Source organism: Microtus oregoni, unplaced genomic scaffold (assembly GCF_018167655.1).
Source record: "Microtus oregoni isolate MIOR12 unplaced genomic scaffold, Mior012 000007F_ref0000211, whole genome shotgun sequence".
NCBI lineage: Eukaryota > Metazoa > Chordata > Mammalia > Rodentia > Cricetidae > Microtus > Microtus oregoni.
Genome location: NW_024543066.1, coordinates 45,719,964 through 45,746,520, shown reverse-complemented (window position 1 = coordinate 45,746,520; position 26,557 = coordinate 45,719,964). Strand labels below are relative to the sequence as shown.

Below are 26,557 nucleotides of genomic sequence, written 5' to 3'. Positions count from 1 at the left end.
GCCAGGGGTTATGGGGTCTCTGGACAGGGGTTATGTGGTTTTTGGTCAGGGGTTATGGGGTCTCTGGGCAGGGGTTATGAAGTCTCTGGGCAGGGCTTATGCAGTCTCTGGGGGGGGGGGTTCCACAGAATAACCAGAATCTTGCTAACTCCCACCCACCCTCACCTCATCCCACCAGGCTTCTGGGAACACACTTTCACACGTAGAGAACACTCTCGATTTTCCAGAAGAATGAAGAGGAGTCTGGGAAATGGAAAAATAAATTAAGAAATCAAAACAACACTGGATCCATAAGCAATCCGAAGCCGCTTGCTTGTCGCTACATCTGTAAATAGAAAGGCAGTATGCTGCCTCTCCAAACACTCAGGGATCAGTCTGACACTTGAGTGAGTCCCATTCCCTGAGCACACCCCGCTGGGTGGTGGGGACAGGCATGGGAAGGTGACATGGGGAAAGAGGTGTAGCTGGTCAGGACATGAGGCTGTTGACAGGGAGACAAGACTGTCCCTGGATGTAAACATCACCATAAAAACTCCACAAACACTTGCCAGTGCTGACGCTGTCCCCTTGCCCTCCCACCGAGAGTGGGAGGAAGGGTGCTCCTACCCCAGCTACACAGTACTTTCCATTACCCACTCTGAGCTGCCAAATGTCCCCCGGGCTCCCACCAGGTCACTCTCCTCAAAGGGCAAGAGCATGCCATTGACAGACAGGCTGCGCTTTGTCCAAATGTTTGAGACCCGCCTAGGCGGGCTGTAGCCACCAGGAGCAGCTGCAGCTGCAGCTGCGAAGTCTCCCATGTCAAAAGAGTGGCTTCTTTTGGCCTTGCCCTCCAGGGGCAAAGGGAGAAGGCTCCTGGCACGGGTGGCCGGGGGCCCCAGCAGTGGCTCTCGGTCTGAGTGGTGGCCCCTGGCTGATGTCCCTGCCCCTCTGCCTGCTGGAGTCCTGGAGTCTAGAAGTTCTTCTTTCCTTTGACTCTTGAGGTCCAGGGAGGCAAAGGCTCCCATCAAGCGGTCAAGGCTGGGCTTGGGGCGAGGAGCAGGGGGTGGGAGCCTCCAGGGACCCCGGCTCAGGCCTGCAGCTTCCCCGCTGCCCAGAGAGCTGGAGGAAGAAGAGTCACAGGCCCTGGCCAGGCTTGTACTGAAGTCCATCAACTCATTCCGGACCACAACCTTGGGTGGTGCCTGAGGAAGCTGCCCAACAGGGATCCCGCCCAGAGGTGGAGGTTGGGCCCCATTGGTCTGCGAGTACACATTGCTGACAGTGGCTGCCGCCATCTTGCCCGGGGTGTCGTGGTTGCAAACTTTATACCGGACCATGAGGATGACGATGAAGACCAGCAGCGTGGTCACAATGATACCCCCGATGATCAGAATCATGGTGCCCCCCAGGACCTGACTGTGCATAGATTGGCATTGTGGGTAGTCAGCCTTCGTGAAGAACTGGGCGCAGCCCACAATGTTGGTGGCTGTGAGCGTCGTGGCTGTGTCGTCCCACATGGCTAGCACACACAAGTCGTAGCCTGTCCCGGACACCAGGTTGTTGACCACGAAGGCCTTGTTGGAGGCTGGGATCATCCTGGGGAGGGAGGCAGACACAGAGAGTAAGAAAGGGTGGGGTGATAGGGTGCAGACAAAAAGCAACAGAGACACATGCAGGCCCACTGAGAGGACGGCAGAGACCGGGAAATGGTGGATAAACGGTGACCAGAAGGGAGAGAGGAAGGAAGAAGGAAAGGGCAAGAATTAGGGGTGTGGCAGAGAAAATGGTAGAACCATGAACGATGTGATCTGGAAGATGCAGGGGACAGTTGGGGTGAGAGCAAAGACAAGAGAGAAATGTTTGGGATGGAGTGTCAGAGAAAAGAAAGGAGACAGACATTCTCTCTAGGTCTGACTAAGTAAGTGCCCAAATGTAAGGCAATGAATTCAAAGATGAAGGAAATAAAATGGAAGTATGGGTGAGGGCCAGGCGGTGGTGGCGCACGCCTTTAATCCCAGCACTCGGGAGGCAGAGGCAGGCGGATCTCTGTGAGTTCGAGACCAGCCTGGTCTACAGAGTGAGTTCCAGGACAGGCTCCAAAAATTACGGAGAAACCCTGTCTCGAAAAACCAAAAAAAAAAAAAAAAAAAAAAGTATGGGTGAGGAGAGGCATCTAGACATGGGACAGAGGTGGATGTGGGGCCAGGGGGTGGGCAACAGAGAAGTGCAAAGGCACCTGGGAGGGACAAGGAAGGTTCAGGAATAAGTGGGGTGATTGCCCCTCCCCCACATCTGTTGCTAACATCCCTCCACCCATCCCCTAACACTAGAAGTCCTCAGGGGTCCTGGAGACCTCTCTGGGCCTTTGCTTTGGGAATCAAAGGTCCTACCCTGAGCCTGAACCCAGGACCTCTCTCCTGCAAGGGAGCTCCTTGTGCGGAGGGATCCGTTCCTGTTGCAGGCTGCTGGTGTTAACAGGAGAGAGCAGGTGACAGACACTATGACCATTCAGAGTGACAACCGTGCTCTTATTTCAGAGTACAGAAAAATGTCTGAGGTTCAGAGAAGTTAGATGGTTTGCCCACGGTCACACAGCTAGGACTAACTTCTCAGTCATTGACAGATATAGAAATAGGTTTTCTTTTTTTATTGAAAAAATTCTTTATTGGGGGGTGTCAAGATAGCTCAGTGGGTACAACCCTGGAACCCTGAAAAGATGGACATAGAGAGTCAGCTCTATAAAATTGTCTTCCATACATGCGCCATCGCATATGTGCATGTGCACACACACACTAATAACAACTTTTAAAGGAAGTCTGCTTTCTACTGCATTTTATATGTTTATTTTGTGTGTGGAGGGGTGGGGGGATGCATCCATGCCATGCTGTGTGTGTGGAGGGGTGGGGAGGCATGCATGCCATGTCGTGTGTGTGGAGGCAAGAATCTGTCCTCTCTTCTACCATAAGGGACCCGGGAAGTAAACTTAGGTTTTCAGGCTTCGTAGCAAGTGTCTTCACCCTCCAAGCCATCTTGCCAGGCTATAAATAAAGGGTTTTGGTGTTTTGTTGTTGTTGTTGTTGTTTTGAGTCCTCACTTCCCTGGAACTTATCACACACCCATTTCCCCAGAGCACAGTATCCTCTGTCGCTCGTGACCACCTACAAGTTTCTAAGCCTGGGCAGGATCCAAGAAAGGGCCATGGTGTGGCCAGTGCCGCAGGGCTGCAGGAGACACTGAGGTTCACCAGTTCCTTCTCCTGGTGTCTTGAGGTGCCGACTGAAGCAGCAGGACCTAATGCTGGTAAGGTCAGAGACTGCTGGCAGCTGTAGGCTCAGCAGTCTGACATGACCCTTGTTTGTTGTCTGTGCTCTAAGCTTGGCAGGGTTGGCTCTCACTATCCTTACTTTGAAGATGGGCAAGTGGAGCCAGACCCAAGCCAGGTAGTGCAGCTATGGATCTGGGTCAAGCCCAGCACGGTCTCACTGGCTTGTGGGGACTGCAAGAGTACAGCCCTGAGAGAGGAGACTGCGTCCCTGTGCCTGGAGCACCTGCTCTGAACACGACTTTCCACACTTAATATTTCTTGCCCTAGCAGCCCTAGGACATGAATCATGAGCCCAGAAGTCAGCTTGAGGTTAGCTGTGCTTTCTAGGGAATCAGAAAGGGCTCAGCTCTTGGTATAAACAGTCAGAGAAGAGAAAAGGACTTGACTCAATGGTAAAGAGAACTTGCTGCTCCTGTAGAGGACCTGAGTTCAGGTCCCAACATGTCCATGTCAGATAGCTCATAACTGCCTGTTGTCGTCAGCTCCAGGGGCTCTTCTTCTGGCCAACTTAGACACATGGAAGGGCTCACATGTGCGTATGCATGTGCATGCACACACACACATACATACAAACGCACACACACAGAGAGAGAGAGAGAGAGAGAGAGAGAGAGAGAGAGAGAGAGAGAAACCTTTCTGGCCTAGCTGGCAGAATCAAGTTTGCTTTTACTAGTAGTAGCTGCCAGTTTTTACTTCGCCTTTCTGTGAGCATGTGGTTTCGTTCAACCTCCTGACACCTTGAAGAAAGTCATGACTGCTCTTCCCTTCAGAGAAGTGACAGAGGTAGGACCAAGTGCCATCCATGGGAATCTTACCTCTGTGTGTGTGTGTGTGTGTGTGTGTGTGTGTGTATGCACATGCACACAGATGTATATACATGTGTGTATGAGGAAGTCAGATGTAAACCATAGGTATTGTTCCTAAGGTGGCTTCTCCACCTTGATTTTTTGAAGTAATACTCTCCTTAACTGGGAGTGCATTGGCTAAGCTAGGTTTGCTGGTCAATAAGCCCCAGGGATTCTGTTCTCACTGTTCTTCAGCTGAGCTTTTCATGTAGTGTCTGTGGCCTGAACTGGGGGTTTCAAGAATCTGCCCCGATCCCAGGACTGCTCAATTTAATACACAGCATCCAGTAATTTCTAGGTACCAGAGAACCACGTGAAAAGTGGGTGCTAGTCAGAATCTAGGGCTTGAATGGAGCTCATCTACTACCTGTGAGTTCTTACACACCCCATCACATCCTCCTTAAGAGAGCTACCCAGTAATTCTTGAAGCAAGTTCAGAATTCTGTGTTCCTCCTACATTCCTGTCCATCAGTCAGTAGCTCTCCCAGCTAAACAAGCATCCCCAACTCCATACTTGGATATTTCACTTTGGGACCTGGATGTGAAATGACATCGCTCCTAAGTCACTTGCCAAGGGTCTGAGACTCACAAGTGGCCACCAAAGTTCCTTATCAGAAATTCCAACCTAGACCACTGCTTATATTAAACCCCACCCCAACACTCTCTAACTTTCCCTGCTCAGGTAAGAGCATCACAAGTCAGTCAGGCCTGGCCTGGGGAGGAGGAAGGCAAAATCTAGAGTTTAGATTTCAGCTGAGAGCTCAAAACCAGGGAGATTGCTCAGCTTGTGTAGAGGATCTGAGTTCAATTCCCAGCTCCCACATGGGGTGGCTCACAGCAGACTGTATCTCCAGGGGATCCAATGCCCTCTTCTGAACTTCACAGGCAACACATTCATATGTACATAGCAACACACACACACATACTTAAAAAATTGTTATTGATTTTTTAAACTTCATGTCATGACCACTTTATGGGACCATTTAACATATAACTACCATAACTGTAATAAACATTTCAGCAACACCTGAACATTTCTGAGAACACAATAGCCCCAAGTTAATACAAAGTCAAATTCACAATACATCCAATATGTTTCTGGAAGCATTCACCCAAGCTGCAACCCGTGACACTGAAGCCTTGATTCTGAGTGTTCAGTGTGTACATACTACACTGTCTGCAGCCTGTGACTCTGAAGCCTTGATTCTGAGCATGCAGTGTGTACACATTACACTCTGCAGCCTGTGACACTGTAGCCTTGATTCTGAGCATGCAGTGTGTACACATTACACTCTGCAGCCTGTGACACTGTAGCCTTGATTCTGAGCATGCAGTGTGTACACATTACACTGTCTGCAGCCCGTGACACTGTAGCCTTGATTCTGAGTGTTAAGTGTGTATACATCACACTCTGCAGCCTGTGACACTGTAGCCTTGATTCTGAGCGTGCAGTGTGTACACATCACACTCTGCAGCCTGTGACACTGTAGCCTTGATTCTGAGCGTGCAGTGTGTACACATCACACTGTCTGCAGCCTGTGACACTGTAGCCTTGATTCTGAGTGTGCAGTGTGTACACATCACACTGTCACTGTTGTCACACCAAGCACAGCCAACAAACTCTGCCTGGAACACCTCAGACCAGGCTATTGCATATTTTAGTGTTTTTACTCTACATACAGAGATTTCTGCTCTATTGAAACATATTGGCTTAATTATAAAAAGCGAAATTTTACTATTTTTTTCCCATTCTTGCCCAGCAAGTAAGTATCAAATTATATATCTTTGGATTGTATTGTGTTTGATTTTAAAAACTGTTGTTTGAGCTGCTGGCTTGAGTTGCATGAAAACTCAAATTAAATGATTTTTTGGCTTGGGATTAGGACAGAATTTCTGTCAATGTCTTTTGAAATGGCCAAAAATATCCTTCTGCCATTTTATATTATGTATTTATGCAAAGTGGCATTCTCAGTATTGCAGATTACAAAATCAAAATATCAATCAACTCTCAAAAATGTTGAAGATACTCCACATTCTCCAGTATCAAATATTCAGCCAAGATTTAATTCTTCATTTAAAAATAAACAAGCATATCCATCTCATTAGTATGCAAATTTGCTTTGCTCTTCAACACATGGTAAAATTGTATGTATACCAAGGAATTGTTCAAAAATTAATTTCTTGATGGGCTGTTATCAATAAATGTTTGGTCTAATATGTATTTCACAGACCTGCATACCTGGAATCATGATAGCAGAAATAGTTTAAGCAGACATGATACAGGAGAACAGAAACTGTACAAAGGACCTCATTGCAAAGAGGTGGTCAAGGCATAGGGACTAAAATGGAGTAACCCTAACTGTGACCAATGCCAGCTGAGCTGTCACATCCCTGCTGCTCCATGGAGGAGAGAGAATCATGTAAGTACAATACACAAATGGATGCTGGCCTACAAACCGCCTGTCCCTGATCAACAATCGGAGAATACAGAAGCCAGGGATAAGTGCCCATGTTTTGTAGAGATTTAGCACTGGTTGTCACATACAAGCACGTGATAGGTTTTCTGAGAATTTATTCCAATTATGTTCTTCTAAAATCCTTGCTCTGCAACAAATTAAGAAAAAGAAAAAAGGCTTTCCTAGGGAGTGCCCCGAGAGGCACTAGTCTAGAAGCTGGTTTCTTTACCATTTTCAGCATTGTCGATCCCTGGCTCTGCACTGCTTTGGTAAGTATTGACACTTATCAAAAACAGAACAAATCTAAATGGTTGCTTCAATCTCCCTGCCTCTCCCTCTTTCTCTCATAGTGATCTCTAAGATCCTAGATGTGTCTGAGAGCTTTCCAGAGAGGTATTTTTCTTTCCTTAGGAATTAGTACTTGGGTATCTGAAGACCTTTTATGGATACAAAACATGGACTTGGTATGTTTAAGCATATGTGTATTTAAAATTATATGTGGGAGAAAAATTATGTGTATGGGGGTTGTGAGTCTGTCTGAGAAGTACCATTGTGATTATGTCTATATGTGTATGTATTTGTGTATCTCTCTATCTCTATGTATGTGTGTGTGCATGTGTGTGTGTGTTCATGTAGATATGGTACACAAAGCTCTGGTAACTATCAATATCAGTCAATACTCTGCCCCTTCTCCCCCTAGAACCCCCATCCTCTGATATTCTGAAGGGACCTCCTCTGTGACCTCCTACAGACAATGGCAGATTAGATCCACTGTTTCCTAATGGCATAGTTTTCCCCAAGAATAGGCATGCTGGTCCTAAAGGTCAAGCCTTTAGACTGAGTGCCAGAACCCATTCTTTGGTTCCATGATTTAATGGTTAACCTTCAATGTCAGCAGTATTTAGAGTCACCTAGGAGACACTCTGTGTCTGGAGGAAGTTTTCCTAGAAGACTAACTGAAAAAGGAAAACCTGTCTTGCATATGGGTAGCACAGGCCCATATGTTTGAGTCCCAGACTGAAAAAGGAGGAGGAAAAGATGAAGCCAGTTAGCACCAGTACATCTCTCTCTCTCTCTGCTTTCTGACTCAGACATGGCATGACCAGCTACTTTACTCTCCTGCCACCTTCCCTGAGGGCCTATACCTTCAGACTGTGAGTCAGAATAAACTTTTACTTCCTAAAGTCTTTTTGGAGGTATCTTGCCACTGTAAACAAGTGAAGGAACTAATCCACAAGGTCTCCCATCTCCATCCATATTTGCCAGCATTCCTTGCAGCTAAGTCCAACTGGTACATTTTGGCAAATGGGTGGAAGGAAGTCATGTGTGGTGGACCTTCAAGAGCAGGAATGTATCCCCAGCATGCTCCTTTTGTTCTACATTAGCCCAGGTGGAGATTTGATCTTGCCTATCTAGAGGACAAGAAGGCCTCAGTATCCTTGAAGCAAGTATTCTCACTAGTGTGATAGATAACACCGGATGGCAGAACACACACTGGATTAAATCTATTGCTCTGTTCTGCCAAAACAGCGAGGCTTCCCTGCCTCATGTGAGAAGAGGAGACTAGAGTGACCAAAACAAGGGTAAACATATAGATTTGTATTAGAGGAAGTGATCTATCCCTAAAGAAAAGCCTTTGACGTTTTTGTGTTATCAACGAACACTTCTTCTTTTATCTTCATTGTTCCTTCAGCACCCTAGAACCAGCCATTCCAGAGACTCTGTCTCCATTCCCTCTGTCAGACACACCACTGCGGCCTACTGAGCTGTGGCACTCATGTAGCGAGGTCCTGTCAAACTGCTGGCTTTACTTCCTGTTTTTGTACCCTTATTACCCATTTTCACAGCCCCACAACTGCAGCGCACTCTGGCTAGCCTCCACATGTTAAGCCCACAAGAAATTGTCTCATTAAACAAAGGCAGATGTGCCCTGCTTTCGAGCTTCACCCAGGCCCATGAGCCCCAAAGGGGGTTGTTTCTCCCCAACATCAATAGCCAGGAAGAAAGGAGATGAGACTGGTTCAGAAGCACACATGTGTACTCACATCAAGTTCTTACCCTGTGAAAGCTACACACAGGTTGTATCAGGCAGTATCTTTATTCTATGCAGTGACAATCATAGCTGGAGAAAGAGCTTCAAGTAGATACACTGCCAGCTCAACCCCCATTCAGTCGAAAGAGACTGGGCCAGGGTGACAAGTCCCTCAGCCCTCTGCATCTGCAGGCTCTTTGTCTCCAAATTCAACACATGGTGCCCGATGTGTTCAAAAGAATTTGAACAAAAATTTCTAAATATGGATTGATGTGTGTGTGTGCATGTGTGCGAGTGTGTCTGTGTGTGGAATATGTGTGTGCACATGAGTGTAAGGTGCCTTTGGAGGTCAGAGCTAGGTGTCTTCTTTTATTGCTCTTTGCCTCTTTTGGGACATAGTTTCTTCATTGAACCTCAAGCCTAGTGGTTGCCTAGGGCAACCTGGCTACCCAGAAAGATTGGGGGTGTCCCTTGTCTTTGTCCTGCTAGTGCTGGGGTTGTATACAATGCTGTGCCCAGCCTTTTACATGGATTATAGGAATCCAAACTCAGGGCTCCATGTTTGCAAGACAAACCCCTTGTCCACTGAACTCTCACCTCAGATCCTGGCTGTTTTTTCCTGGTCACTATCCCTGAAATAAAAGCTCTCCCACTATTTAGGCAGTGATGACATAGTAGTCAGTACTGGAAGATACATGGACAGGGCTGAGCTGTAGCATACCAAGGCATTGTGTTGGGTTACATGCCTACAGTGAGCTTGAATGTGAACTTTGGTGTATTTGGGAAGTGCTCTGTAATAAACTGTCATCAGACACCAAGGAACAAGAGCACAGTGCTGCCCTGAACATCAGTAGGCAGAATTAAAGCCTGCTAGGAAGCACATTTTAGTATCAAGGTTGACTGTTTGACAATAATCCATAAAGAAAAACATATGTGTGATGGTCCTGATGGACATTTATTAATGCTTGTTAGTGTCAAACTATTCTGAATATTTTGCACATGTTAATTTAATCCTTTTACCAACTCTATGTGTGTGGGTGGTGGGGGGACTATCATCCCTACGAACAAATGAGGAAATCAGAAGTTGAGTCTTATTGAAGAGAGATCCCTTGCCCAAAGCCTCACATAAAGCTGTATTCAGCAAGGTCTGAAAGCCTGAGTTCCATTCTCAGAACAGATCATCTAAAATAAAAAAATAAAAATAAAATAAAAATCTGGGCATGGGGCTTGCTGATCAGCCAGTAAAGGCAAAGTGGCCTACTCCAGGCCAAGCAGAGACCTCTTTTCAAAAATAAACAAAAGAGGGTCTGGAGAGATGGCTCAGTGGGTAAGAGTGCTTGCTGCTCTTTCAGAGGAGCCAAGTTTGGTTCCCAGCTTCCTTGCTGAGTAATTTACAACCACCTGTAACTCCAGATCTCGGGGATCCAATGCCTCCTTCTGGCCTCCATGGGCACCAGCATACATGTAGAATACACACATACAGACATACATACTCATACACAGACAAAAATAATCTTTAAAAAAAAGAAAAGTGAAGAGTGCTCTTGAGGAAGGATATCTGGAGTTTACTTCTGGCCCCCATGTACACAAGTGCATGCACATTGGAACACATATGTGCACTTATACACACAAGCCCACAAACATGCACACCCCTCCCCAAAGAATACATACTTTAAACCAGTCATGATGCCATCTGGAGACTATCTGAAGATCAAATTCAGACCCTGCACTGTGGTCTGCTGGCTCTTATGGCCTGGACGGATGGATGTTGAGAAGGGCTGCAGAAGCTCTGGGGAAGCTGCTGTGGTTCCAGTTTCCATTCACACAGCACTCACATGTGAATGCTCAGAAATACAAGCTGTCGTTCACAGGAGGCTAGTGAGCATGGATGAGGGGTGGGGCGCTGACTGACGCTGCTGTGGGGATACTAGGCTTCGTGGCATCTGGCCCTCCCTGTGCCTCATCCTGTAGTGAAATTTCATTTATATTTTAATAAATAAAGCTTGCCTGTAGATCAGAATACAAAACAGCTACACTCATCAGCCATACAGGCCAGGCAGCCGTGGTGCATGCCCTTAATCCCAGCACTAGAGAGGAATGTAAAGTGGGAGGAGATAGGAACTCATTGTCTTTCAGTCTGAAGATTTCATAGAGGTAAGAGCTCTCCAGTGGCTTTGCTTTTCTGACCTTCAGCTTGAACCCCAATATCTGTCTCTGGGTTTTTATTAACACCCCTCAGAGAGAGGGAGAGATGTTTTTCCTCCTGGTGGGAGAGAGAAATCAACACTTGTCCCTGCTGTGTTTCTACTGATCCTCACAGACACCCCTGCCTCTAATAAACAGGCTGGGCAAGGCAGAGAAAGGCTAGAGACAAAAGACTTCAGAAGGAGAATCTCTGTCCCACCCAGGGGAGGTCCTGGAGAGCTTATGGGAGGAGGCTGGAGGATGAGACCCAGCCAGTAAGGCTCTCTCTGCCCTGCGTGTGAGACTGGCATGTGACCTGGGGCAAATCACCTTAACTCTTTATGCTTCACACACTTCTGACATTCTAGAATTTGACAAGCCTATTGCCGAAGGGGCTGCTAGCAGGGAACGGTGGCCTGAGGACTATGCCGTAGTTCACCAACTCCAAATAGCAGCCACAGCCCTCAACATTCAACACTCAGCCGCCTGAGCTCTGCACTCAAATCCCCTACAACTCAGGGGCTAGATGTTTACTGTTATTTCATTTTCCAGAGTTTCACCCTTCCTGTTTGTAAAATAGCTTGCATGGTGTGTGTGTGTGTGTGTGTGTGTGTGTGGTGTGTGTGTTCACACACCTGTGAACCTGGCTGTCTGGGTTACTAGGTATAGTAGTTTGATTGTAATTGGCCCCCACAATCCCATAATCTCATGGGAGTGGCACTATTAGGAGGTGTGGCTTTGTTGGAGAGGGTATGGCCTTATTGGAAAAAGTGTCACTGTGGGGACGGGCTTTGAGGTTTTATATACTCAGGGTACTGCCTGGTGTGTCAGTTGATCTCCTGTTGCCTGCAAGATGTAGCAGTCTCAGCTCCAGCATCCCCTTTGCCTGCATGCCGCCATGCTCCCTGCCATGACCATAATTGACGCAACCTCTGAAACTGTAAGTAAAGCCTCTCAATGAAATGTTTTTTTTTTTTTTATAAGAGTAGGCCACGGTGTCTGTTCACAGCCACAGTAAACCTAACTAAGACACTAGGCAAAGGAAAGCTGCTGAGGCTGTGGTGAGCCATGAGGAGCCCATAGCGAGGGGTGAACCATGTCCTCCTTACGGGGAGCTGCCCAGGGTGGTGAGGTCGATAACCTGTCTGTCCATCTACTGTACCCTGTTCTTTCTGACCTCTCGGTAGATGCTCTGCTTACAGATGTCCACAGCAGGCAGACAGAGTAGTATGGAGTGGAGACATAAATGTCCATGAAGCTCACTGACCAGCTGGCTAGACAACTGGTGAGCTTTAGGTTTAATGGGAGACTGTCTCAAAGAGCAAGGTGGAAAGCAATAGAGGAAGACACCAGCATCGACCTCTAGGGAGGACCATGTCTCTGGGAGGCAGGTGGGGCTGCGGGTGTTACCTCCTGAGGCCCTCTGCAGCACCACCTTCTTACCCTTCATGGCTGCCCGTAGGATGCCCACCACAGGCTGGAAGACGAAGCAGCAGCTCCTGGCAGTGGCTGATTTACTGACATCTTTATCCACACTCTGATATTTCACGGCTCCCAGGGCTTTGGTGGAGCAAATATGACCTTTTATTCTTTGCGTTGTTTAAGACTCAAGGTCAACAGCCCAGTTGTGATCTATCAGCAGCTCCCTCTACCAGTCACAGCAGAGACTCATGATGCCAGCCTCAGCCCTCTTTGCCTGCCTGGCCCTTGACGCCAGCACAGAAAAGCTATGGCCACGTGGCTCACGGAGTACAGAGGCTCGGCCATTGCTCTCCACCCTCCACACCAGGCCTGCCTGTCCTTAGGGTCTAGTCATGGCCTGGTTTCTTCAGTGTGTCCAGCGGCCGCAGTTTAGCTGTGACTCAAGCTATGCATGAAAATACTTGAGGGCTTGACCGTCTTTTCCCTTGGCGTGGAGAAGACATGCATCTGCCTGACTCTGATGGATCTTCCAGGGCCTCTAAGCCACTTCTGCCCTCAATTCAAAGCTCTGTTCCTCTAATAACACTAACCCTGCCTGGAAAGTCCTTCCACTTGTCTAACTACAACTCCCCTGAAATGAGGGGATGGCAGGAGAGTCAGATGGGGCCGTGCATCCTGCTTTCCCACTGTATCTCCCCTGGCACTGACGATAATTTTGGGGGTGCCCGCAAGGAAGAGATGGGGAGTGGGGTAGTGAGAAGGTGATGGAGATATTGCCTTGACTTAGGCTTGTCATCTGTACCCCACTGCCAACAGGACACTCCGCCGGTCCTTTCCATCTCCTTTGTCCTGGGAAATGAAGTGTACAGACACTCTCTGTAGAGTATGGCAGGCCTGGGTTCAAATTCTCTTTCTTGGGAGATCAGAGACTAAGAGGTGAGTTTTAGGGTGCTGCATCTGGGAACCTCCACAAGAAACCTCATCAGATCTCCCTAGGTGAAGTTGTCCTTAGGCCTGGCTCTGGGCACTCATCTTCATATAGGAACAATCACGGCAATAGGAGTAGTGGGGGGGGGCTGGGGTGGATAGTGAGTGTGGGGGGTAAGAGAGAAGGCTGGGGTGAATAGTGGGAGGTAAAAGAGAAGACTGGGGAGGATAGTGGGGGGAGGAGAAGGCTGGGCAAATAGTGGGGGGAAAGGAGAAGGCTGGGGCGGATATCTTTAACTGCCTCATTCTTACTCTGTTTTTTTTTTTCCAGGCTATAGAATTTGCAACAAGTCCCATTTTAAAGTCAGAAGAAACAAATTCAAGATGGCTGCATCAATCAAAGTCAGAAGAAACAAATTCAAGATGGCTGCATCAATCAAGGACCTTGGCTTTTGCCTTCTCCCCACCCTATGTTCTTTCAAGTCTTTGGCCACATGTCCAGGAAGGGCATCTGGTCTTGGAGGTTGTCTTGTCTCCTCTCCTGATGTTTTCTGCCTTCTGTGGCTTCTAAGGCTTCCACTATGCCCTCCAGAACATCAGCTTCCTCTACTGTCCATTCCAAAAGAAAACCACCGCAGCCTCTCCCAGGCTTCTGCCCGTTACAGGTGCAAAGCCATGCATCTCTAACATAGAACATTGGGCCTTTGATCTGGTGGCTTGGGGTGGGGTCCTCGGAGGTTTCTCACAGGCAAGGTGAGGAGTGCAGGATGAGTCTCAGCCACAGCCCACAGCCTGGAAAATTCCCCAGTCCCCGTCTGGAGGGGGAGACTTGCTGACTCCCAGCCACACCCACATGGAGTTTTCCAAGCTTTTCCACTCAGACCTTCTTGGCAACAAAGTCGGGGGAGGAGATGAGCACAGACTGGGAGCAGCCTTGGCATCGGCTCAGCGAGCACGAGGTGGCATTTTGATGGGTGGTAAAAATATCTCCCTGGCGTTCAGGGCCAGCTGCCACCTCATCACCATCGTAACTTGTAACTTTCAGATCCTGTCCCCATGCCCAGAACCAGAAAAGCCCACTCTGTCCATATGTCCTGCGGGATAGAACAGGTCACAAAGCCCCTGACCCCAGGCCACCTTCAGACCCTGTAATGGCTCTCTGTCATCACAGCCAGATGCTAGCCCAAAGGCCTTCAGCCTCTGGGGAAAGGGAAGGTCTGTCAGGATGCTGTGGCCTGCCTAATGAGCTAATTAAACAGTATCATAAATAATGATGAGCAGGGCTGCTGAGGATGTGGCTCAGTGAGCAGAGTGGTTGCTTATCACACACGAGGCCCTGGGGGTCCATCCCTAGCACCACAAAAACCAGGTGTGGCCATACGTGCCTTTAATCCCAGCATTTGGGAGGTAGAATCAGAAGAACCAGAATTTGAAAGTCGTCCTTAGCCACATAGAGAGTTGGATACCAGCCTAAGCTACTTGAGACCCTATAAAAAGATCTGTCATCAGAGTGAGAAGAAATCGAAGGAGAGAATAGTGGGGAGGGGGACACACAGGCAGAGGAGCTGGGTCAGCAATGCAGAGGGAGGCTCAGCTACACAACGGGAAGCAATAGTGCTTTGTTCCCACTGAGAACCTTTTAGGGGCCTCCACAAGGTTCCCAGCACAGACAGGCATAGCCAGGCATCTGCCAGGAGACTCAGCTTGGCCTTGTCTGGAGGCATCCGCTTCACTTCCACACCATACAGCAGTGGCCTTCGCATATATGTGGATGTTGAGGGAAAGGGGTTCTCTGAACATGGCAGGTCCCCCGTCCCTGAGAACTAATCTATCTCATCCATCGTCTCTCAGCAGACTATAGCCACCATCCTTCATTAGAGCATCCCCAGTGACTCCTGCCTCCTGCAGTATAAAGCTCAAGCCTTGCTTTGGCCTCCGAAGTCGTGCCAGATTGTCCTGCCCCACCTCAACTCCCTCCCTACCACTCTGTTCCAGATACCTTGGAGTTCTAGCTGCTTCTCCAGCAGGACAGGCATGTTGTTCTACCCAGGCCTTTGCATGCACTGGCCCCTCTGCCAGGCCATTTGTCACTTTAGATCTCTGCTCCAGTGCCGCTCCTGAGAGGTCACCCCTGATCACTCACATAAGAAATGGCCCAAGGCTGTATTTTGCTTTGTTTTTCCCAGCGCACATTTAAAATAATATTTAAAAAATGTATCTTGTATGTATATGTGCATGTGAGTGCAGTGCCTGTGGAAACCAAAAGAGGGCGGCAGATCCTCAGTAACTGGAGTTACAGACCACTGTGATCCTCCACAACTGTCGGAAACCAAGCTTAAGTCTGGAAAGGCTAGTGATTGCTTTTAGCCTCCGAGCCTCGCTCCAGTTCCTAAAATATTTGTTTTAATTTTTAAGACAAAGTCTTATGTAGCCCAGAATGACTGAACTCAATAGAGAGTTGAGGGTGATCTTGAACTCCCAATCCTCCTGCCTCCACCACCTGAGTGCTGGGATTAGAGGCATACACCTCCACATTCAGTTTTTGTGATACTGGAGGTTGAAGCCTGAGTTTTGCGCATGTTAGGCATGTACTCTTATCAACTGAGCTACATCCATGACCCCATATTTTAAATTCTCTCCCTTCCTTCCTACTTCCTCTTAAACCTGAAGGCTTCTTCAGGACCAGGATTTGACTATTTTGTTGCAACCAGCGGTAGTGGCTAGATATTAGGTAACTATTTGCTGTCTTGACTTCCCTGCAATGGGGAACTGTATCCTGACATTGTAATCACAATAACCCTTTTCTCCCTTGTAGCTGCCTTTGCCAGGTAAGTTTATCAGAGAAACAGAAATAAAACTCGGTGGAGAGCAGAGCCCTGCCCCATCCTTGTGCTGGCTGCTCACACTCAGCCGGGGTTGGGGGTGGGGGATAAGATAAGGAAGGCTGCTCTGCATCGTCTCTTTCTTTCCACAAGCTCCTCATATTGTCTCTTTTTGAGAGTTTGCTTTCTGGTCTCAGAGCCAGAGATGGTGGAATGAGGCTGGACCAGAAGCTCTGGGCATCTTCTCTCTCCAGAAGATAGGGGCCCACCAAGATGTGGATTGCAAATGCTCTGTAGGCCATAAACCCTGATGTCCTGGTATCATAACATCATAACATGATGCTGCGATCCCAGCCTTAGAGGCGAGGACATCAGATGCCAATCTGCCCCAACTCTGTAGATGGTGGTGGATGGCTCAGCAACCAAGGGATCCTGAGGTGGCCCGAGGGTGGATGCAGAGTGTTAGAGGACCTCAGGCAGAGGGCTAAATGCCTGGACCCCGTGCCTCCCTGACTCCTGCATGTGCCAGCTGTCTCAAAGAAGTCGGGGCCTGTGAACACCTGGGAAAGGCTAGCCATCAGGAAGAATTTGGTGTTTGGTACGGGCTTTGATGGTTGAAGCTACCAGCACTGTCCCGAAGTCCCTAATGCTCCTCCAGGCTTAACCACCTTCATAGAGTTAAACATGCATGGGTACCATAGGACCCGTTCTCTGAGTTTCTCTTACTGGGGGTAGAGGATGCCTTTCTGGAGAGATTCAAGCAGAGTCACTCCAAACTACAGTGATGTCCCCATCCGACTTCATCCTAACCCTAACCCAGAAGTTCTTCTAGAGTATGGGGGATGACAAGCAGAGAAATTGGTTTCAGGAAAACATATTTGACCAGGCAAACATATATCTTATTCCCTGATCCCTCATCAAATCAATTTTCTCTTGTATAGCTGTCTTGGTCTAGAAAAATGGAGACACAAGAGTTAGCCTGGCAAACAGACGAGAAGGGAAGTCGGGGGGGCTCCTCAAAAGAGGTGCTCTCTAGTCTTCTTGACTTCAGTACTTCCTGGTTTTTAGTACTCCTTGGCCCCAGTACTCTCTAGTCCCAGTACTTCTTTGTCGCAATACTTCCTGGTTCCAGTATTTCTTGGTCCTGGTATTTTTTGTCCTGGTACTCCTTGGTCCTAGTACTACTCCTTGATTTCGATAGTCACTGGTTTCAGTACCTTCTGGTTCCAGTACTCACTGGTCTCGGTATTTCTTGCTCTAGTATGTCCTGGTCTCAATACTTCTCCGTTGATGATGAAGGATTCTCATTTGAGTTCTTGATTTAATTCCTCCTCCACCCCAGATTAAAAAACACACAGGAAAGAATCTATTCCCGTTTTACAGAGGAACCAAGTAAGACTGAGGGCAGTCACATGCTTTGCTTTTGGCCACAGGATTAGTAAATGAGTCTTGGTAAAAGTCAGAGGCTTCGGGAGAGCTAGTCGCCCCTCGTCTTCTCTATATTTTGGAAAGTGCACTGCACCCAGCTTTGCAGATGTGCATTCATATAATGTAAGTGGACATTAATGGTTGGGCCTACAGGCAAATCTCACACTTTGCTCTCTTTATCTTGCTTTCTGTTTTTCCTAAGAAGGAGGTGTGGCAGCTTGCACCCCTGCAAACATTTTGTCCAGGAAGTGACCTTAAAGGAAAAACCTGAGCTGAGGATGGTAGCAGAGAATGATAGAAGAGGGCGTGGTCCTTGGTGACTAGGCCACTCGGAAAGGCAGAACCTTTCTTCTCAACTTCTCTTAAATAAGGGGTGTATGGGTGAGTCCCCTGTCCATCCATTTCTTCTGCTGCTGTGGGGAGGCCTCTGCTCACTTGCTCTCTTTGCTATTATAACTGCTTTATACACTTTGGATTTCAGAGAGCAGCATCCTGCCCATGTTTTCTGCTAAGAGGCCCCGGGTGGCTGTTTTGGGGTAGAACCAAGGCTCAGTTGGCACCCATGTTCCCTCCTTATGCCAACATTTCTGGCACTTGAAATTGTGGAGAAGTGACTCTGAGCAGAAAAGTCCCTAGGCCATCCCCAAAATGGGCAGTAGTGAATGCCCGGCCATGCCCCAGACTTATGGGGGCATTAATAAGATGGCCCACAGAGTGGCGGCTGGGGTGAGTAGAGCTGAGGCCCACAGTTACCATTCCTATCCCTTCTACTTGTTGATACTCTGCTTCAGTAGGAAGAAACCCCAGGAAGGCTGACTTTGATGTGACCTCTCCCAGCAACACTCTCCGTGCCTCTCCAGCTTCCAGTGTCACAGACTTCTGTTCTCCCACTTGTGGGTGTCCAGCCACCCCTTTAGGGGAAGCCAGCCTGCCTAGGGACACAGGTAGAGTACCCTGCGCACCTCACATGTCCCTCTCCCTTCAGGGAACAGATCTGCCCTTGTTGCCAAAGTCATGAGAGCAGAGCTCCCTGAGAGATGGCCAGACAGGACCCTGGTGGTGTAGACTTTGCCTTTGTATCCTCTCCTTGGGTGAGGAGCAGAGCAACAATAATAGGCATCAAGGTTAGTACTGAGTGTCAGCTTGACAAGATCTAGAACCCCTGTGAGGGGATTTCTGGATTGGTCTAACTGAAGAAGCTACAGGAAGATCTACATTAAATGTAGGCAGCACCTTTCAGTGGACTGGGGTCCTAGGCTTAATAAAAGGGAGAAGGGGGCAAGAGGAGCACCAGCATCCATCTCTCTCGGCTTCCAGACTGTGGGTACAATCCGATTGGCTGCCTCCCCCACCCCGATAGACTGGACCTTCAACCTGTGAGTAAGAATAAATGCTTCCTTAAATCACTTTGGTGAGTTGAGCAACACAGCAGATCTGCCCTGAGCCCCGAGCAGCTCAGCTCCATAGTCCAATGTCTGCAGATGTGGTGTCTGATGGCCTAGAATTCGTAGACAGGAAGGGCTTCTGTGGTTGTCCCCCAACCCACCTTCAAGGACCCTCTTGTCCCGGCGTTGAGATGCTGGCCACATCATGCACAGGCAAGCATGGAGACTGGCTGATCCCTCTGAGCTTTAGGTAGCAAGTTGGCTGCTCCCTGGCTCCCCAGCATCTCATCTGCTGATAGAAGCTCCTGACAGCTCTTAGGGGCAGTGTTTGTGAATGTCGCTTGGGCCGACAATAACATGCAGGGCTCTTAACTTTTCCATGTCATACCAGAGATGAGGCTTAGCTGAGATGGGGTGTAGCTCTTTCCTGGTGGGGAGGGGCTGCTCCTCCCCTCTGAGGGGGCATTGATGTTATTCTTTTCCTGAAAGATATGGCCCTGGTAATGAGACATGTAACTGTCAATCTTTCTCAGTCACACAGGAAGCAAGCCAGATACCACTTGAGGACTGAAGGAGCCCAGAGTGTCCCAGGCCTGCCTGCAGGGCTTAGCTGTGCATCTGTGGAGAGAAGCACCTGGGGGGCATCAACAGCATCTAATAACAAGGGCACTTATGTGACAGAAGTTTTCCTTGGTCACCCAGGACTAGCCTGATCTTCGCATTAATTCTGGAATGTGGCCTTCCACCTCATGCATTAGACATTGCTCACAGCGACCTTGGGGTTTGGTGGAACCTTGGGGAGCCTTTGGGTACCTGTGAGTGACATGGGCCCAGGTGAGGCTAGATGCTCTGAGTCTCCACCATGCTCAATGGCTCTGATCTCAGGCTCTGCAGCAGAGATTCCAGAGAGGGGCTAACATCAGGCCACAGGGCCCTGCACAGTAAATAAAGGCAATGGAAGCCATGCTGTCCTGCTTAAGAAGAGACACAGGCTGTGAAGATGGTGTCCTCTTAGTCAGGAATCCCTACTCCTGCCTTTCCAGCATCCCTGGGAGTGACTTAGCTGTGTCCTCCTGGAGCCCCAGAAGATCATAAGGCTGCCACAGGGCGGCTCTAAGGCCTCTTTTCCTTCTATTGATCAAGTCTGGAATCTGCAGCCTGCATGGATCAGACTTAATAGTGCCCATGGTGGGGAAGTGACTACAGATGCTGGAGGAGAAAAGAGAGGCAAAGCTGGCTCCTCCACAGCCAGGGAGGCCGCGAGTGCAGGGTAGAGCTGGTGGGATTTTACTCTTGTGATAGGCTAGTGCCTGCTTCTCTCTGTGTGGGAGTGTGTGTGCATACGCTTACATGTGTACCTATGTATGTGTGCTCTCTCTGTGTGGGAGTGTGTGTGCATACGCTTACATGTGTACTTATGTATGTGTGCTCTCTCTGTGTGGTAATGTGTGTGCACATATGATTATATGTGTACCTGTGTATGTGTGCTCTCTCTGTGTGCGAGTGTGTATGTGCATGTGCTTACATGTGTACCTGTGTATGTGTGCTCTCTCTGTGTGGGGGAGTGTGTGCACATATGATTATATGTGTACCTGTGTATGTGTGCTCTCTCTGTGTGCGAGTGTGTATGTGCATGTGCTTACATGTGTACCTGTGTATGTGTGCTCTCTCTGTGTGGGGGAGTGTGTGCACATATGATTATATGTGTACCTGTGTATGTGTGCTCTCTCTGTGTGCGAGTGTGTGTGCACATATGATTATATGTGTACCTGTGTATGTGTGCTCTCTCTGTGTGTGAGTGTGTATGTGCATGTGCTTACATGTTTACCTGTGTATGTGTGTTCTCTCTGTGTGGGAGTGTGTGCACATATGATTATATATGTACCCGTGTATGTGTGCTCTCTCTGTGTGGGAGTGTGTGTGCACATATGATTCTATGTGTACCTGTGTATACTCCTCTCTTCTACTCAAAAATTCTTTAAATAGATCAGAGGAGCTGGAATTTCTTTGGAAGTCCTTTCATCTTCAGGGTCAATTTCACCTTATCTCACGCAAGCTTCTAGAATCTCATTTCTATGCTGAGCCATCCTGGATTGAGCATAGTACAGCTGTGCTCTGGCCAGCCCGACTAGCTCCATAGAATCACAACCTCTCCTAGCCTGAGCGGTGTTTCTCTGACACAGCAGAGAGCTATGGAGTCTGCTAACACCCTGTCATTATATGGCTACAATGTCTTTGTGAGCAACAACTTTAATTCCAAGCAAGCCCAGTCCCCTCACCTTGGATTTGTGTGGCTGTAATTATAATGCACTCCTTGTAACAGATACATGATCAAGACCGATGATAGGCAGATAGACAATGATGGATAACTGTAGGCAGACAATGATAGATGATAGGTGGGTTGGTAGATAATAACAGACAGTACATGTTATCTCTCTCTAGATGGTAGATAACAGGTAGATTAATGATGGACAGGTGACAGGTAGATGCTTTCTGGAGACTGTGCTGCGCGTGATCCTCGTTGATGTTTCTAGTCCAGGTCTCCCGACACTGCCTTGAGTCTGTTCTTGTTGAGACATGAACACAGCAGAGTTACCCTGTAACCCACTGCTGTTTCTTCCTTTTCAGGGGGAAGATGCATTTTTTTCAAAAAGTTCAGGGTCTCTCTTGGGATCTTTCTCGGTTACTATAGACTTCAGTACACCCACAGAGGCCAAGCATGGGAACTGTAGGCAGGAGCTGACATTATAGCACATCACTGCAGCTTCCTGTGGTAGTGAAGAAACACCTAAAGAGAATAGTGCTCTAAAGAAAACGGGTTTCCCGGGGTTTCATGGTCTGGAGATTTAGGTCTAAGATTGGATGGTCCTTCTGCTTAGGACTTCCTCTGGTGAGTCAGGTGGCAATGGCAGGGAACCAATGAAAGCAACTGGTTCACATGTTTGATAGATAGATAGATAGATAGATAGATAGATAGATAGATAGATAGATGATAGACAGACAGACAGACAGACAGATAGATAGATAGATAGACAGACAGACAGAGACAGAACCTGGAGCTCCTCAACAGGACTGAGCTGTTTAGCGCACGCTCCAGGGATCACCCTAGCTCCAAATCCTAGTGCTGGGTTACAGACAGGAGCCATCATGCATGGCTTTTACATGAATTTTGGAGATCCAAACTCAGGTCCTCCTTTTTGTGAATCAAGCACCTTACTAACAGACCTGTCTCTTTAGATTCTTCGTGAAGCATTTTTTTCTCATGGTATCCCATTTAGTCTTCATGAACAGTCTTAAGGGGTTACCCTGGACCACTGCAGTTGTAAATTTTTTAGTCTAGTATTTTTGTGTGTGTTTTGTTTTATTTGTTTTTGTTTTTTGAAACAGGGTTTTACTAAGTAGCCTAGTGTGGTGGTTTGTATAGGAATTCCCCCATAGGCTTATATATTTAAGAGCTTAGTCATTAGGGCATGGTACTACTTGAGAAGGGTTAGGAGGTGTAACCTTCTGGAGTACATAAGACCTTGTTGGAAGAAGTGTGTCACTGTGGGTGGGCTTGAGGTTTCAAAAGTTCAAGCCAGGTCCAGTCTCCCTTCCTCTTCCTACACACACACACACACACACACACACACACACACACACACAAGTGCACACACCAGGTAAGGGTGTTCTCAGCTCTGTTGTGGTTTCCATTGTACAATAGCCCTCAAGGACACACTGGCTTCTTTCTAACTAGCTCTGTTCCCATTAGAAATTGGTCAACCTGGAGTCCTCCGTGATGGGCCTACGGTTCTTAGACTGTGGTCTCTAGAGTCATCTGATGAGGCTGTGGCTCCATCTCAAGTTCCAGGCTCCACTGTGTGAGCGCAAAGTGAACCAGGATTTCCTAGATCACCACACAGTCCCTGAGCAGTAGGGATCATGTCAAATCCCTCCATCTCACTGACACTGAGGCCAGTATGGGAAAGAGTTCCTCTGAGATCATCCATCCAGGTTCTGGCGCTGGTCTTTGGCTTTTTGTTGCTGTTTGCTTTTTTGAGACAGGGTCTTGTTATTAAGCTTTGACTGGCCTGGAACTCATTATGTATCCCAGGCTGGCCTAGGACTTGTGATCTTCCTGCCTTTGCCTCCAGATTGCTGAGGTTACACCAATTTTATTTATCATCACATCAATATGACTGGCTGAGATATATAATTCTATTGCCCTTGTATTGTTAGCCTTCCTTTCTACCAGGCCTAGGCATAACCCTTGACCTTCTCAGCCACTTTACAAAGTCTGCATCCTTGATGCTTTTTCCATAAGGAGATTGGTGTCCAGAGGGGTGGTAGACAGGATGAGACTCTGGAAGACCTGGACAGACCCTATGAGCCAGTTTCAGTGAACCGGAACTGGGACAGCAAGAGGAGCTCTTTTCTCTCTAGGACTGCAAAGAAAAATGGCAGAGATCTCTAGAGGAAAGAGGTAACCTGAGGCAGGACCCAAGCCAGAGGAAAACATAATTTAAGGAAGTAAGAAACTGAACATATGGGGCATTTATGGGGGCTTTGATCCAGCTCAGCCTGTATTATGTTCTTCTCAATGATTTGAGGTAGCCCCACCACTCTCAAACACATTTCTCCCTCTCTCTCCCCACACCTCTCTCTAACACACACACGCACACACGCACACATACACACTGATTTTCTTTGAATAAACTACTTGCTAGGAGACAGATTCTTCAGCTACTGGACTTCTCAGTGGCTCAGCTCTTGCCCTGCTCTCCTGGCAAAGCATTCAGAGTGTCTAGCAATATAATTAACACACCCCTGTTTCCGTCTGCAAGACATAGTCACCTAGTCCATCCAGGTGGGAGCCCCTTACCTGTATCAGAGGCACAGGTGACCCAGGATCCCCCACAGGCTGGAGAGAAGGAAAACGGAAGCAGGTGTACACGGTGCACCCACCCCGTCCCCACCATGCTCCTGTCCCACCTGTCCACACTGTGGCCACTGGCTCACCTGTAAATCAGTACCTCGTCGTCGGAGCAGTTGTACTGCAACTGATACATCTTCACTCGGGGAGCTGACTTGCTGACGGACCACTTGACCAAGGCAGATGTGGTGGTCACATCCGACACAAGAACAGCCCTCTCCTGGGTGCTTTTGGGAGGCTCCCCACCCCCACTGCCTCCCCCTCCCCTGCTGGTCTTGCTGGAACCTGTGATGTCTGAAAGGCGAGACTTGGGGGGTGCCATCCGGCTAGTGCTGTTGCTGAGGTGTGGGAGCTGGACAATGGAGACCTCCACTGTGGCCGTGGCCTCTCCTGCAGCATTAGCTGCAATGCAGGTGAAGGCTCCGCTGTCCTGAGAGGTGGTAATAAGAATGTCCAGGGTGCCGTTGTCATATACTGCAGTCCTGGAGGAGTTTCCCACAAGGCGGTCATCAGGGGCCACCCAGTGGATCAAGGGGCTAGGGTCCCCAATGGCCTTGCACTTGAGAGTGGCTGCCTGGCCCTCCAGAACCAGAAGCTTGTGTGTGTGTTGCGTGATGAGAGGTGGCTCACACACAAACTCCTCCTCACGAATATGCCAAAAATAGCGCCCCTTGAGGCCTCCAGGGGAACCACAGGTCTCCAGGTCGTCATCCCTCTCCAGCCTCCGCAGCCAGAGAAGCTCACAATTGCAGTGCAGTGGGTTTCCCCCAAAACTAAAGGACAGGGGTGGGGCAAAGGGCGTGGCAGTCAGCAAGGAGGCCTGGGAGCGAGCAAAGATGGGGTCCGGGGGCAGCTTCTGCAGCCGATTGGACGTGAGGTCCAGGCGGGCCAGTTTCTGAAGGTCTGCAAAGGTACCCTCGGCAATGTGGTCCAGCAGATTGTGGTCCAGGCTCAGCTGGTGGAGGTTGACCATGCGCCTTACAGAATCCCACGGCAGTCCATGGAGGTTGTTGTAGGATAGGTCCAGATCTTCTAATGTCAGCAGGAAGTCCTCAAAGGCATCGTCAGCGATGCCACCCAGCTGGTTATTGTTCACGATAAGGTGCTGCAGGTTGACCAGGCCCCGGAGTGTGTCCTCCCCAAGGCTGGGCAGCCGGTTGCTGTCAAGATGCAAGGATCGGAGACTCTCGAGGTCCAGGAAGGAGAAGGGCTGGATGTGGCTAATGGTGTTCCTGGACAAGGTCAGATCCACCAATCCCGTCATATTCGCAAAGTCCTGGCGGCCAATGTGGATGATGAAATTGCCACCCAGGCGCAGCTCCACTGTCCTCCGGTCAATGTCAGGGGGCACAAAGAGGAGTCCCTTGGAGGGACACAGCGTCCCCAGTGACTCAGACAGGTTCTGGCAGACACAGTACTTGGGGCAGGCATCGACCACAGCAAACGCCATGCCAAAAGCCAGCAGCCCACCAAGCAGAGTCTCCATGGTCTGGTCACTCAGCCTCAGCACCTAGGAGGGACACAACGTCAAGATCAGCAGGTGATTTCCCTTACCAAGAACTTCCTGCCCTCCCCCCCCCAAGGAATGCCACACGGCCTCAGGGAACAGCAGAGACAGGCTGGGCCCAGGCAAACACTCATCCTTTAACTCTTCTAATGTACGTCTACTTTATCTTTTCCACCTTAGCTGCTATCATCTCCTAACGACTTGATCCACTGTCTCTGTGTTTATGGACTGTTTCCTATATAACACATGCCACATGAGTTCCATGATGGCAGACCTTCCATCTGCTTTATGAACTGCCTTGTCCCAAATCCCTTACACAGTGCCCAGACACCTGGAACACCCTACTTCCTTAGCTGGAATTTGAGTTGGTTGGTGGACAGATTAACAGTTGTTAGATTTTAGCTGGGTAAGCAAGTGGACAGACGGAGGAAAGAGAGATGGATGGGTAAGTGGCTGAATGAATAGATTTGGTAGATATATCTATAGATAAAAAAAATGGACGAGTGGATGGAGGGAAGGACGGATGGGAAGACGCGTAGGAGGGTGGATGGATGGGTGGCCAGGTGGATGGATGGGTGGATGGGTTAGTGGATGAGTGAGTGGATAGGTGGGGAGATGGATGGGTAGATGGGAAGGTGAGTGGATGGGTAGGTGGCTAGGTAGATGGGAGGATGTAAGGATGGATGGGTAGATGGATGATGGGTTGAATGGGTAGATATACAGATGGGTTCATGAATGCGTGGGTGGAGAAATGAATGGGTAATACCTTATCAGTGGTTCAACCATGAAGTACATGCTGCTGTTGTCTTGTGAAGAACAGTGTTAGTTAGTTTAGGGAAAGCATGGATGAAAGTGACTAGCATTCCTAAGGAGAAGGAAGTAGCCAGGAAGAAAATAGATCCTGAGAGCAGCCGGGGTTGGTGCGGAATTGGCTCTGATGGTTCTTCAATGAGGACAAATCACTCAGCTGCTAGCTCTTGAGCTCAGGAAAGGGAAGATGGAAAAGGAATGCGCTTTTGAGAACTTGACTGGTGCTCGTCCACCCCCTGGACTCTGCCTCCCATACTGTCCTATGGGCTTCAGAGGTGCCTGTTACAAGCGAATGATTGCCTTTGGGTGAGGAGGAAACTTCCTCACCACCTACTGGAATCACTGTTCAAAAGTCACCTTCTCATTGAGGCCTCTCCTGATATCCCGTTCCCATGACACCTTCACACACACACACACATACGCACACTCACACACTCATGTACACACACACACTCACACACACTCATGCACACACACTCTCACACACACACGCACACGCACACACACACACTCATGCACT

The 26,557-nt window shown here is 48.6% G+C and overlaps 1 protein-coding gene across 2 annotated transcripts in view; it reads right to left on the bottom strand.

Moving 5' to 3' along the window:
- Positions 1–247: 247 nt before the first annotated feature.
- Lrfn2 (leucine rich repeat and fibronectin type III domain containing 2) overlaps positions 248–26,557 on the bottom strand; it is a 166,144-nt gene continuing 139,834 nt past the window's right edge. For both annotated transcript variants that reach the window (XM_041656312.1, XM_041656313.1), the window contains exons 2-3: positions 23,807–25,230; positions 248–1,578 (exon numbers count right to left, since the gene is read on the bottom strand). In XM_041656312.1, the coding sequence (XP_041512246.1) occupies positions 612–1,578; positions 23,807–25,206 (2,367 nt within the window). In that variant the 5' untranslated portion in view covers positions 25,207–25,230 and the 3' untranslated portion in view covers positions 248–611. The remainder of the gene's footprint in view (positions 1,579–23,806; positions 25,231–26,557) is intronic.